At 41.7% G+C, this 15,035-nt stretch overlaps 1 protein-coding gene across 2 annotated transcripts in view; it reads left to right on the top strand.

Moving 5' to 3' along the window:
• The first annotated feature begins 7,996 nt into the window (after positions 1-7,996).
• The window catches only part of Map3k1 (mitogen-activated protein kinase kinase kinase 1), a 75,316-nt gene continuing 68,277 nt past the window's right edge, over positions 7,997-15,035 (top strand). The window contains exon 1 of one of the 2 annotated variants that reach the window (XM_076857277.2): positions 7,997-8,102. Coding sequence is in view for 1 of the 2 variants with exons in the window: in XM_076857276.2 (XP_076713391.2) it covers positions 9,030-9,514 (485 nt within the window). In the remaining variant the exon portion in view is untranslated. Of the gene's footprint in view, positions 8,103-9,029; positions 9,515-15,035 lie in introns of those variants that run through there. The other variant, XM_076857276.2, reaches the window with a different exon arrangement.

Genomic DNA, 15,035 nt, shown 5'->3' with positions numbered 1-15,035 from the left:
GGTGAGTTGGCATTGCAATCTTTTCACATGTTAATGAAGAATGGCATCACTTGAGGATTTTATGTCACTGTATTTGGTAATAAAGAAGATAGTGGTAATTTTCCAAGGATTTTGAGTCCTTCTCACAGAAAAGTTATCCTTAATTTACTTTTCCCCCTCTCAGACTGGGATAGGTTAGGACTTGAATTATAGTTCACAAAATTGAGAAAAACAAATACTTCCGTGTACACTTCCACACATTGCCATGTGGTGCTGCAGTGTGTCCCAGCAGATTCTGTCCACTAAAACACCTGAAGCCACAAGTACATCCCACAATTGCCAAGAACTCTATTCGAGGGGGTGGGCTCTCTGCCAAGTGCACCTATGTGTTAGTCATTGCAGCAATGTTGTATTTAGTTTTGCATCTTATTATTATTATTTTTTTTGTAATTTAATTAGGGATGGAAGTCAATGATAGGCATCTCCTCAGGAAATGCAAACTGGTACTAAAAACTCAGTCTAAAAATCAAGATCATTTTCTCATCTCATAAGTTGGTTTCCCCCCTCCCCAGTATGGTTTTTGGACTTAGTACCTCCCATCTTCTCAACCTATCTGTACTTCCCCTCTGGCTATGGCCTCATGCTATCTGTGGCCTGAGACTGCTTCAGTCCAGTCCTGTATCTTTATCTCTCACTTCTGCCCCAGGAAAAGGATGCCTGTGGTCACCTGATCAGCTTTTGCACAGGTGCAAACCTCGAAATGTGGAAGATTAACATCTCCTGGCACAGTATTTGTCCAATGAGGGTTGTTGCTGGTGGGAGTGTTATTCTACCTTGCCCATTCCTCAGGTAAACAATTGCCAGGCACAATCAACACAGCCCTTCAGAAGGTTCCCAAGGGATCAAGCCCCATCCACCCTCAACAGAGGAAACCAGTGAGAGAGGACTCCCCTGGACTGGCTTCCCCCTCCTTAGTCCTATTCTTCTGTCTCAGGCTCTGTTTTTTACAGGTATAGAGTAAACTCCTACCAATGGTGGCTGTTTCTTCTTGACCTCAGCAACCTCCAACATTCTCTGCCTTTTTAACTGTTGTCAATCTGATAATAAATAAATAAATCTCACTGTTTTAAGGTACATGCGTATAAGTAAAACATTCAATCCACTTTTAAAAAACACAATCAAGCATCAGTAATTTCTCCTAAAATCAAAATAATAGAAAAACACTTTGTTGCTTCTTTTGCCTCCCCAGATAAAGCATTATTTTTTTATTGGTACCTAGCAAGGATATAGCCTGACCAGAAGTCTTTCCTTCTGTCTGATAGCCCTCAAAATGTTAAAGCAAGACAAACAAATAATGGCTATATCATGTGAATTTTTGCTTTTGTCTATATGTTATAGGCTTTCATAAAACTAGAGAGCTGGAACGAGTGTTAAATGCCATCTAGTTCACTTTCCTCACTTTGAAAATGAAACACAGGAGCCAGTAAAGGGAAGTAACTGATGATTCACTCAACATGACTCCAATAGTGGTGGCCCCAAAGGGGGACTCTCAACTTTTTGGTGCTTTTCCTACTAAATACTTTTGCCCTTTCTTTATAAATGATTATTTTGTTTTTCTAAAGCATCCTCATTCACAGTGCCTGGTGTTATCAGTCACCTTTCTGTTGCTGTGACAAAATAACTGAGATAATAAGTTTAATAAAGAAAACTTTTGTTGGCTCACAGCTTCAGAGGTTTTAGTCCTTGGTCACTTCGCCCTGTGGAGACCCAGTGCATCATGGCAGGAGCATGTGGAGAGAAGGCCAGTTTACCTAATGGCGGCAAGGATGCAAAGAGACAGGAAGAGGAAAGGTCCAGGGACCCAATATTCCTTTCACAGGCACCCTCCCAATGATCTAACTTCCTTCCAGAATGCCACATTTCCTAAAGCTTCCATCACCTCCCAGTAGTGCCACAGACTAGTGACAAAGCCCCAACACATAGGACTTTAGGAGACATTCAAGATCCAAATAATTGCAAACTCCATTTACCATTGAAATAAGTTTTTTTAAAAAAGTTATAATTTAGCTGGGCATGATGGCACACATCTAAAACCTAACTAGTTGGGAGGCTGAGGCAAGAGGATCGTGAGTTTTAGGCCAACGTGAGAAACACAGCAAGAACATCATCTAAATAAATAAATGTTTTAATTTCACCATAAAAGCATCACAAAGGACTATTTTTAAAGAAAAAATAAACAGAGAAGTTACATCTTTTTAAGCGACTTGTAATGGTGAGCTCCTGAGAGTTTTGTGCAGTTTTGTTACTAGAAGACTGGGATCCTAGCATATATGGCTCTTCCATGGGGACATATAACATGAGATCAACACATGTGTCTAAATATTTAACAAAACAGAATGAACGGTTGCTAACGCAAAATCAAAACCAATAAACAAAGAGTGTCAGATATCTTAAGATTTTGAGAAGCCTATATTTACAAGGAAAAGGGGGCCTGAAAATCTGTCGCTTACAAGACTACATTCCAGGATTAAATGTGTCTGTTTGGAAATATTAGGGAGTCCCTTACATTTTCACATGTATACTTTTTATTGATGACAAAATCCTACCTAGTGAAAATTAAACGTCATTGGAGGTGATTCATGTATTTGAAGCAAGTGAGTTTTAAATGCATAATTTTAACTCCTACTATAGTTCATTAACCTGTAAGTATTCCTTAAGCATAGGGAGGAGATAGTATTTTAAAGTGCCTACTAACTGTTCTGTACCTTCAATAATTTCAACTTTCTTTATTGTCATCCCCTGTCTTTCTTTCAGTTCCCCCAAATGTAGAGCTTGGAACAGGATTCTAGTTGATTTGGGAGGTGATAGAAATACTGACAAGGGAATAAGGAAGTAAGACAGGGAAACTAGCCAATAAAGTTGTGTTTTCAAACTGGCTTTCACTATGGGAAAAAAGTTTAATCCTGTTGGAAAAAAAAAAAAATCTAGAAACCATTCTAGAACACACTCCGGAATTATCTCACCCAAAGGGCAAGAGAGCTGGTATGTTCATCAATGTTTAACAACCAGCTCTGGTAGAGGGTAGAACTCTGATTTGTAGCATTTGTTAGTTTCTATGGTGTAAAAACTCTCCTTGTTGCCAATTTCTTTTTTTTTTAATTTATTTTTTTGAATTTATTTATTTACTCTAATTTGTTATACATAACAGAAGAATACATTTCAATTCATAGTACACATATAGAGCACAATTTTTCATGTCTGATTATTCACAAAGTAGAGTCACACCATTCATGTCTTCATACATGTACTTAGGGTAATGATGTACATCTCATTCCACCATCTTTCCTATCCCCAAGCCCCCTCCATTTTCCTCCCTCCCCTTTGTCCTATCTAAAATTTCTCCAATCCTCCCATGCTCCCCACCCCATCCCCATTATGGATGTGTATTAAGAATTGTAATGCAAATAATAATAATAATAATAATAATAATAATATTACCTTTGATTAAGTAGAGGGAAGTGAAAGGAGAGGAAGGCAGGGGATGGGGATAAGAAAAATAGTAGAATGAAACAGACATTATTACTGTATATATGTATGTGACTGTATGACCAATGTGATTCTACAATATGTATACTCAGAAAAATGAGAAATTATATCCCATCTATGTATGATGCATCGAAGTATATAAGTGCATCCCGGGTTGCCAATTTCAAGCTACTAGTGTGACATCACTGAAGTTGGAGTTAGGAAGAAGCATGAACTCTGGTTCCCATACTTCCATGCAAATCATGTCTAGTTGCTGTTCCTGTCAAGTCACTCCATCACTGGCCTCAGGCTGCACAGGATCCGATGGTGGGAGCACCCAGTTTCACCCTGTCATTTAGTAAACAAAGTAAGCATCAATAGCTAGAAAGATATGGGTGCTTCCATATCCGGTATGTGTATACCAAACTAGTGGTGAGGACAAGGGAAAGGGTAAGGCTTCAAAGGTGACTACCACATCCATATGTTAATGACAACTAAAGTATATACAGCCAAAAGTCACATCACTAATCACGGAAGAACTGAGATTCAAACACTAGGCCAAAACCCTCCTGTCTTTATGTCATACTGCTTTTCCTATAGAAAGCTTTAAGTTTCACAATGCATTAGAGAACAAAGAAAATTATATTGTATTATTTAGAGTAGATTAAACTGCTATACCAAATAGATCTAAACATGCAATGGCTCAAGACAATAGAATTTTACTCCTGGGAAGAAACTGATGTTGTCTGGAGGGCTGGGGGTTGGGGTGGGGGGCTGTCCTCCATCCAGACCTTCCAGGGACCCTTTTATTCCCTTGCTCTGCAATCCCCTGGGCCATTGTAGTCACTTGTATCCAGCTGTGCCATTTCTTTTAAATTGGCAGCTCTCATACCTAGCTGCAAGGCATGCTGGAACACATAGTTCCTAGCTAGGCAGAGGCTCCCCAGTACACTTGCATGGTAATAGATGGAGAGAGGAGGGAATTTTATGGGCAGCTGTCTCTACATTTTTCTACTATTTTTTTGTATAATTAATCTTAAGACCTATAGTAATTCAAAGGTAAATTTTTCTGCCTGGTCTACCAAAAAAAAATTTTTTTTCAAATAGAAAAGTTGGTGCAACTTAGAACTTTTATTTCAAAAAAAAAAAAAAAAAAAAAGCAAAGTGTAGTATTCCTCTCTCTTTCTCCATTCAAGGGGGTATATTGGTGAAGACCCTCATGGTATAATTTTCACTTCAGATGTTTAAGGCATTAGGGAATAAAAGCTGCATTGAGACAAGAACTCTGAAAGATTTGGTGAATATTTTTATGTTCACTAAGAAAGTAAGAACTAACTATAGAAAAATAACAAAGACATTCTAAATTTGTTAGTAATAATAAACATATATTGCAGCTTTGAAGTTATAAGAACAGAATATAGAGCCCATTCTAAGTTGAAATCTTGTCTCTGCTGCTTCCCAGCTGCATACTCTTGGTTCAGTTATTTAACCTCCCTGGGCTTCAGTTTCTTTGTCTGTAAAATGGAGATGATGATAGTGCCTACTGCATAGGGTTATTATGTAGATCAAATAATTCAATATTCATGAAGTGGTTATCACTGTCCTGGCACATAATCAAGATTCAATACAGTTTTATAATTATTTTAATAGTAATTTTTAGCAGCCTATTCAGTCTAGAGACTTCGAGGATTCTCTTCTTACAACCTTTCAGATTTGTTTTATATGCTGCATGTGGTATACACCTAAAGACATTTTTTTTCTTTTTTTCTATGGGTTTCTATTCCAAATGTTCAATGCCATTTGGTTTTATAAACCTTAACACCACCTCAACCCAAATCCACTTCTCAAGTTTCCACCTCTTGCCTTCCTCCAACAATTATCTTCACAGAGGCCTTTGAAGCATGGTGAAGTGGAGGCTAGTTGAGAGACTTGCTACTATAATATCACCTACAGTGCCCTTATAGGAGGCCAATTACCACACAGATGACAAGATTTCCTGATTTAAAACATCTGGGAACGCTGGGAAGTGTAGTGTCTAGGAAAAGGATAGAGAAATCAAGTTCTAGTCCCCATCTCTCCTGCATATGTTGCACAATAAATATCTACAAGTCCGAGAGGACAGCTTTGGCCTATTCTCAAGGTTATACTCTTTTTGAGAGAGAGAGAATTTTAATATTTATTTTTTAGTGGACACAACATCTTTGTTTGTGGTGCTGAGGACCGAACCCGGGCCGCACACATGCCAGGCGTGCATGCTACCGCTTGAGCCATATCCCCAGCCCTCAAGATTATACTCTTAAGTTTCTATGTCCACCTAAGGCAGATCTCACAAACATAGCTATGATATGAACATATTCACATACTGATGGATCTGAAATTCTGTGAGTCAGCCCAATAAATAACCACTAATAAAATTGTAGATGAGAATGTTTTGAATAAATGAAGAAAAACAAAAACATATCTCCCAGGAGGGAAAAAATTTCTTGCACATACATAGTAGGTGCTTGATAAATATATAATGAATGAGGTACAAGCTGAATTCTGCCAGTTCATACATTTTTTTTCATTTTAATGCCTGTGATATTTATGTACAGACAAAAAAGTGTCAAATGTTTAACTGGATACTCCAAATGAACTTGACTTAGGAACTGAAGTGTGACTTAGGTGATTCCCAGAAGCACGGTGAAGGAGCAGTCATCTGTAAAGCACGGGTGTAAATTTACTGAAATTGTCATGGTGGATGGGAAATCACTGCAAAGTTTATATCTGGGTGAGAATAAAGAGCTTGGAAATGGTAATTGGAGTTTTTGGTCTAGAGGCAACCTTGTAAGAAAGATGTGTCCTTTATGTCATTAAAAAAGTCAAATTAAGGCAATTAAGAGTCAACAGTAGCTTGGTATTTGACATATGTGTCTGTGCAGTGATATAAAGCAGGATTCAAGCAGCACCAAAACCATAGCAAGAGGTTTAATCATGCTTAAGACTCAGAAAGTTGGGCAGGAATCCATGCAAATACTCTTCAAAAAAAGACTTTCTAAGAATGGTGGAAGGAGATGGACTTCATTACCCTATGTACATGTATGATTACATGAACAATGTGACTCTGCATCGTGTACAGCCAGAGAAATGAACAGTTGTGCTCCATTTGTGTACAATGAGTTGAAATGTATTCTGCTGTCATGTATAACTAATTAGAACAAATAAAACAATTAAGAAGACTTTCTATTAACATGCAAAGGAAGGACACCCTTTTTAGTCAAGTAGATCCTTAGGTGAATTGTCTCTCTAAAGAATTCAGTGTGTCCATGTGCAGATGCATATCAACACCCAGAATGTTTCCATAAAAGATTACAGGAAAAATCAATCAAAGCAACAGAATCTATGCGAATGACCAACATTTAGGTTTCTCAGTGATGCTGTGTAGTGGATGGAAACTATCATTGCTAGTTGATAATGTTGCATTTGGTCCCTAGTTTCAATCATCCTACAGATAGAGGCAACCTCTTGCTGGAATCCCATTTTTACTCTGCTCCTTTGCTTAAACAAAATTGGTCAGAAGTTGGAACCATTTTCAAAGGTTAAATCTTAATTTTCTCACTTAATTATCTAAGTGAGAAAAAAATGTAAATAATTTTTGGATCTAAATAAAAAATGAGGAAAGCTTATCCATTTCAGTTCAGGACTTGGTGGGTGGGGCAATCAGGGAAGACCTGGGAAATAGCTTCTGTTTGGTATGGATAATACGCTTGACTACCTTTAAAAAGCATATAATTATAATCTAAACATAGAGCTAAAAAATTAACAGATTTATCTAAACTTTCAAAATTTGTATCCTTGGATGTAATGATCTAAAACTATCTTATGGCAGATGTCAGAGCAATATTCAAAACATTTAACTAATATGAAATCAGGACCCTTTTAAGAATCCCTCTATGTCACCTTCCTTTTCAGTTAACGTTATGTCTGAGAAGGGGGCTTTCATTTAATCTATTTTCGAGAAATCAAAATAATTATTTTGTAGATTGCTCAAGCTTTTGTCTAGATACATTATGATTGACAAAGATAGCTCTCCCCTTTCTCTATGTGAGAAACCCCTCCTGCCCCCTGTCTTAATTAATGTTTCATAAAATAAATCTAGAGACATTGCTCCCAGGTTCTGGGAGATTTCCCAACTTAGAACCAAACGTGTAGAGGAAAAGAAGAGACGGAAAAAATAAACGCGACACAGAAGGTCTACACGGTTGAAAAAAAGTCAAAAAATCATTAACATGTAAATGTTGCTTTCACTTCCCAAAGCACCTTCTCGCAGAGTCTCTCCTGGTCTGCAAGGGTTTCCAACGCCACGTTCGACAACCCGGGCATTGCAGGGGTGGGGACTGGGGAACCCAGCCCGTCACCTGACTGCCGGAAATAAGGACGTGCAGCCAGAAGCATCGGATTCGGGGAGGGCCAAGACCTGACCGAAGATGACATGAAAGCTCTTCCTGGCACAGCGTTGGTTCTTACCCCAAACGCGCGCTCTGTGGTTCTGTATATGCCTGCCGAAGACAAAAATAAAGATCTGCAGGGACCCCCGCTCCTCCCTGTCTCTCTAGCCGGTGGGTGTTTGTGCGGTGGCGGTGGTGGTGGTGCGCGCGGAGGTGGGGGTGGGGGTGCTGTCCCAAATCACAGTTTCAAGATGTGAAGTAAGGATGAGAAACCTTAAAGTTTTGCGATTTGTAGCACGAGGGGGTGGGGATGGGACAAAAGAGCTGGAATGCTTTCTTCAAAACAACACAACTTTTAATTTACTTTTGGTTCGCAACAGCACGTCTGGTAAACGCTGGCTTTTGCTCAGCAGCAAGCTACAATCCTGGGCACCACCTGCGCGTCGGGCGCGGGCGGGCTAGGGGTGGAAGGCTGGTCGGCGCCGGGACCCCAGACATCCACTGCAAAGAGCAGTGCGAATGACAGACTGCAAACCCTCCGGCCTGCGTCCCCTTCAAGCACCATAAATCCAAGTTCGAACTAATTATTTCGTTCAGAACCTGCAACTCCCGTTGGGCGCGCTTCATCGACCCCCCCCCCACGCCCCCAAGGTGGGCCGAGATTGCAGCAAAGGGGAAGAGGCGCAAAGCTACCACCAAGCCCCAGCCCCTCGCCCGTGTGGCCGGGACTACCTGGCGGCGCAGCGGTTGCAGTGCGCCCATCCCATCCCAGAGCGCCGAGCGCGGGCTCTCGGAGCCCACCGTGCTCGCCCTTGTGGAATCGGGCGCACTGACCACTCCCTCCCTTCCACCTGCGGCCACCGCCTCCCCGGGCGCACCCTCCGCCTCCGCCTAGTCGCTGGCCGGCAACCGCGCGCCCGCCCGCGGGTCCTCCAGGCCGGCGCTGGCGGGCCGCGCTCACGCAGATAGCGCAGGCGGTCCTACGCCGGCGGCGCAGCGCCCGCCCGTCCGCCCGTCCGCCCGTCCGCCCGCCCCCTGCGCTCTCCCCGCCCCCTCCCTCCCTCGCAGGGGCCGAGCGAATGTAGCCCGCGAGAGAAAATGGCGGCGGCGGCGGGGAATCGCGCCTCGTCGTCTGGATTCCCGGGCGCCGGGGCGACAAGCCCCGAGTCAGGCGGCGGCGGAGGGGCTCTCAAGGCGAGCAGCGCTCCCGTGGCAGCCGCAGGGCTGCTGCGGGAGACCGGCAGCGGGGGCCGCGAGCGGGCTGACTGGCGGCGGCGGCAGCTGCGCAAAGTACGGAGTGTGGAGCTGGACCAGCTGCCCGAGTCACCACTCTTCCTCACCGCCTCTCCGCCGTCCTCCTCCACTTCCCCGTCGCCGGAGCCCGCGGACGCGGCTGCGGGTGGAAGCAGTTTCCAGCCTGTGGCGGTGCCGCAGCCCCACGGACCCACGAGCCGCGGCGGCGGCGCCCACCCTCTGGAACCAGCGGCCGCGCCGGACAGCGGCGCCCCGAACCCCGTGGGGGCCGAGCCCGGGGAGAAACCGGCGCCTGCCGCCGAGCCGCCTCCTGCAGCGGCCCCCGCCGGGTAAGCAAGCGCGGCCGGGGTGCGGCGGGTCCTGGGCGGGCGGAGGGCAATGAATGAATCCCGGGCACAGCGCACGGAGTCCCGGGGCTCGGCGTTGCGGGGCTCGGCACCACTCGCCGGGACCTGCGCCCACTGGCACCTCGGAGCCCTCCAGGGTCGGCCGGTGTCCGGGTCCCAGCCGGGGGACTGGACGAGGACGTGCCGGAGAGTTTGTTATTGTTTGCAGACATGTGACAGGCGTGCGAGCCGCGCTGCGGGGACCCGTTGGGGAAAGGTGTGGGGCCCCAGCTGGCTTTGTGGGTTTCCGGGGATCGGGGCTCCCCGAGGAGCACGGGCGTCCCGGGGCTGAACCAAGGGTGGGTACCAACCCAGCAGCGGCGCCTCGGGCGGGTGTCCCCGAGGGACTGGGGAGCGAGGCCCGAGCTGCGCGGGCGGAGGTCGGAAAGGGGCGGGGTGGACTGGGAAGCCCAAGGTCGGGTGGGGGGCACGGAGGGCCAAGAAGGCGGCAGGTCCCCGGCTGTGACAGGCGGAGCCCTTGGGCGTGTAGGAGCTTGAGTGCCCGGGCAGGAACCGGGACCGGACCCGGGCGCAGGCGGCGCGCCTCGAGTGCCGGCCGCGGGGGCTCCGGGTGTCTCGCCGGGTAACTCCTGTCAAAGCGGCACCGGCTGACCGCTGCAGACTCGGCGGGGCTTGTGGTCTTCTAGGACGTGTGGTTTTTCGAACTGCGACCCCCAACAGCTCCTTGTGTTCTTGGGAATTCATACTGCATCACTAAGACTCCTGTTTGGAGTTTGAATTTGGCCTTTGAAGTTTGCATTTGGCGAAGTGGTATAGGAGCCAGGACCGGATGTGTCAGCCATTCAGTTTCAAAGCGGTGGTGACTGCTCCCCGCAGCCCCTGCGGCGTGGCTGGGAACCGCAGCACGGGTGCGGTGCTGCCTGCTTGGTGCTGCTGCACCGGCCGCCGCAGAATTCCAGGGGTCACGGTGCTGTGGGCTTCGGCTCAGATGGGTCTTATGATGCACGTGAATTAGGAAATGTGTAAGGTAATTTGGCTCCTCGGCCTCACACTGTTTTGGCTATTGGAAATTTTTCTGTTAATTTTTCTTTTATGTGTGACAGCTATAATCTTTTTTTTTTTTTTTTTTTTTTTTAACAACTGATAGTAATTGCAAAGCACAAAGTGTTGATGGGCTGGAAATATTTTCGTAATAGTCACTCGCTGCTCTATAGAATTCCCTGACATTTATTAAGGGAGTAAAGTGTGTCTACTGTGAGATGCGTCAGACAGTAGGTTTTGGTTAATTATTTAAAATGCTTTGATTCTTTTTTTGTGCACTTGTATATTGGTTTAAAAACATGGTCCGTTTATTACTTGGAAGTCTTCCCCTACCAAAAAATAAATAAAATCTAAAAAATATGCTTAGCACTGTACCATGGCGATATTACAATGAAAGGAGATTTGTGACTGGTACAGTTTTCTGTATGCAGTGGTACACATAACTTAGTCTTACAAGAAGAAATGTTGTTCCACGGTGTCTTGTTTCTGTGCAGATCAGATTAAAACTCAATCAGAATAATTCTTAGAAGGCAATTGTTACTACATTTCGGATTTTTTAAAAAATTGACCCCAAATTTGAGAAATTAATTTTATTTATTTTGTGGATATAATAAATAACTTGTGAGATTCAAAGACTAAGTAATCCATGCTTGATTTTTGTTTCCTTTCTTTAAGGGGGGATTTTAATTGCACGGTATATTAAATAATGGATTAGTAAGCATAGTATTTTTTCAAACAAGTAATTTTATTAACCAGAATGCTCTTGGTTCATCCCAAATGTCATATGCAAAGATTTCATTTGTAACAAAATTTTGATCCCTATCTTTTGAAATGTAGTGATTATTTTTTTTCAGTTTTCTTGACAGTGGGGTTGAAATTCATTTGAATCTATTGGTGTAAAAACTTAGATTATGGAGAAAAATACTTGTATTATAATATTTCCATGTGTTTTATTTATATTGTCAGATTATTTACCACTTAAAGTCTTAGAAAAAGCTGATTGTAAGCAGTACTATAAGATCTCAGTTGAGTTGTGTATTTTCCTCTTTTTAACAGTAGTTACATTCATACTTTCAAGAGGAAAATCTAAAACTGAAATTTTTAAATATTTTTGTTTCAACAGTAGTGGAGGTCTGAAGACTTCTCCTACAGAACTACTGAATTTTTTAAAAAGAGAGCTTTGTGATTTTTACTTAAGAATTTCCTTCAGTTTATAATTTTGGATGTAGAAATTGGAAGTATAGGAAATACATTTACAAATAATAAATTATATAAGAAATACCCATTAAAATCAAAGATTTTATGTCTATCCCTCTTCAGGGTAATAACTGAAATCAGTGAAAGTTTAGTGCCTGTAAGTGGCGCCCAAGGGTTTGGGATTTTTCCTTATATTATAGAATTAGGGGCTTTTTCTTCTTATTTACTGTCTTTGAAGAAAAATTACAGTGTTACTCTCCATTGAACAGGCTATTGTGAGTTTGGTAGATATAATTACTCCATCCTATTTTTGTAACTTAAAAAACCAAACTATCAATTTGCTGGCCCATGAAAGAACAAGATATGCTGTACTTGTTAGTGTTAGTTTTTGCTTAAAACTAAGAATATTTCATAGGCTGCTGTTATATCCTCATATAGCCCTCAGTTTCACTTCCTTTTAGAAGTTGTTGAAATGAAAATACAATTTAGTGACCTGTTACTAGAGAGGACATGTAAGAGTTAGCTAAAAATAAGTCTTTTTAAAAATTAAGTTGGTGATTTTTTAAATAAAATAATAGAAGTAATCACATAAGATAATCTTATATGATTTTGTGTTGTAGTTATAAATTGTCTCCAAATTCCATTTAAAATCAGGTAAAAAAATGGATTCTTCAAAGATTAACCTTATTAAATATAATTCTGGAAGAGAAATATCAGAGCTAGAATTGTTGCCAACTTTTGTTTTCTTTTCATATCTGATCTTGGCAAGAGTGACTGGTTAACCAACATTCCTTAATATATGATTTCCAATACACTATAATAACTCCATTTTGTTAGATAGGAAAAACAGGAAGTAACCCTGTTCATTGATATTCTTTCAAGTCTTCTGTAGCACCTCAAGCAAAATATGTTGCATGTTTTAGAAATGGTCACTGACTTGTCAACTTGAAGATTTCAAAATGTGGGAAGAAAGGAGTGTTCTTTTGGTTTCACCAAGAGCAAAAAAAAAAAAAAAAAAAAACTAGCTACAGCTTGCCTAGGCTGAGTCTGCTAATCAGTCCTTGACACTGGCTATGTGCATTCCAAAGGAAGAAGTGATAGGGTGGCAAGTAGTGGGGAATGGATTTCCCCTAGTTATAATACGGGGCAGTCAGAAGTGCTCTGAGTTAGAAAGCACTACTTTTGCATTCTGTATCCCACTCATATTCTTGGGTTGGGGGATATCTCTTTGATGGAATGCAGTGAAAAATATGGCCTGGAAAAGCAGTAGTCTCCAGAGTCTGCTTAAGAACTCCATCATGTGAGTTATACCTCTAGCCATGGAATGCTTGTATAAGATATACCATGTGTATTCCTTAGACTTAGTTATTTCCTTAGTTCTGGCCTCCTCTTTTAATTTTAAGTCTAACATGAGAACTACTTTAAAAAGTAAATGGGAGCTGGAAGTGAGGCTCATTAGCAAGGACCTGGGTTGGATCTCCAGTATCCTTCCCAAAAGTTAAGTAATTGCACAGAATATTAATATGATGAAATGTGCAGTATTAGGAATAAGCCAAAGTTGTCTTTAAGAAATAATTTAAAAACATTTTTATTTTTTTAAATTGAAGCACAAGAACATTTTAATCATGAAAGAAATCAGAACCAGAATTAAAAGGTTTATTGCAATGCAGTGAGATTAGTCAGGTACTCTTAAAATTACAAAAATATCAGGATTGTACCTGTGGCTTATAACATGTTAATTGAGCATATAGATAGGTGTAGATAGCTTTTATATATCACTTTCCTTGCCTTTTATGTTGGGTAAGATACACACACACATACACACACATACACTTTTTTTTTCTTATTTAATCATCTTATTTAATCTTATACAATCATCACTACAGCCCTCTAAGGCATTGTAATTTCTCTTTTCAGGAGGTTGAAACTCATTAGGGATGGTAAAGCTCCATGATCATACAACTAGAAGTCAGAGCTAGGATGCAACCCCAAGTCAGTCTGACTCTGTAGTCCATTGCTTTTCATTACTATGTGCTTCTTCCGTCGGCTTTTTCAAATTAACTGAAGGTTTTAAGAAGACAGTTGTTTTGCAGGAGTTCTGATAGACCACTACCTTGGTCTCTACTCAGTGCTGCATTCATCTGCTAATACTTACATGATGCATATCTTTCTTAAACCTGCCTCGTACACCTAATACAAGTAAGTAATATTCAGGATCCCCCAACATGCTAGGAAAAGAGGATAAATGATTAGTGTTCAGTGTTTCTTAGATTTATTGATTTTTGCTATATTAAATTATATGTGAAAGGAAATAAAGAATATGGACTGTCATTCATTCATCTTGATAACCACACAGGGTGAGAGACTTCCAGTATTGCTGGATCCTGCCTCTTTGTTACTGTATGAGATTTCATTCATTCAACCTTTATGAACCTTTGCAGATAATTGGTAGTAGAGGAGAGGGTCAGCAGTATATAGCCTCTGTTTTGTTTAGTAGATGAGGATATGGAGGGGCACCCAGATTAAATATTTGTGCTCTGAGTCTCATCTACAGCATTCCATACCATATTCCTGTGGCCAAACAGTGTTGCCTTCTTAATTTTCTGAGGAATGAATTGGCCTTAGTAGTTGTGAGGGGTAAGTTTGTCTTATCTTTTGCTCATACATTCAGCCAGCTAGTTTTTGCCCGTTTTCTTTTGGTGTCTTCCCCCCTCCTCTTAGGACAGACATGCTTTAGTCACAGAAATGGAAAAAGAAATCTAGATACAGATTAGTTTCAAACTATTTTTCTACCTACTCTTAAGAGTAATATAGATGGAGCTGCAAGTCCAGACATGATATTTTTTTTTCTTTTGCAAGAGAAAATTAAAATGAGGGCATGAGGAGCAAGAAATTCAGTATCTGCCAACACTGGTTTTAAAATTCAGTCTTTATTATTAATAACAGCAACTCTGCTCGTTAAGAAAACTACATAGGGAAATGTAAAATATGCTCTAGGGCATAAGATGATCAAGAAGATATCCTTGTTTTCATCTGCCTGTGGCATGTCACTGTTGATTTAGGTATGTTTGGTATGGAAGGGAGTTCTATATTATTAGTGACTGACTCCTTTGCAATGCCAGGCTGGTTAGTTTGATGTAATAGATTGAGATGTAGAATGGTAAGGAGAATCATTAAGACCCACTAAGTATATATTTCTGAAAGTACACTTCTGTCACCTGGGATTTATTAATGTGGCCATTAAACCTCTTAAAGACTGGAGGAA

The sequence above is a fragment of the Callospermophilus lateralis genome, chromosome 5, assembly GCF_048772815.1.
Source record: "Callospermophilus lateralis isolate mCalLat2 chromosome 5, mCalLat2.hap1, whole genome shotgun sequence".
NCBI classification, from domain to species: domain Eukaryota; kingdom Metazoa; phylum Chordata; class Mammalia; order Rodentia; family Sciuridae; genus Callospermophilus; species Callospermophilus lateralis.
Note: the sequence above shows the minus strand (reverse complement) of the source record. Positions and strands in the feature narration are given on the sequence as shown.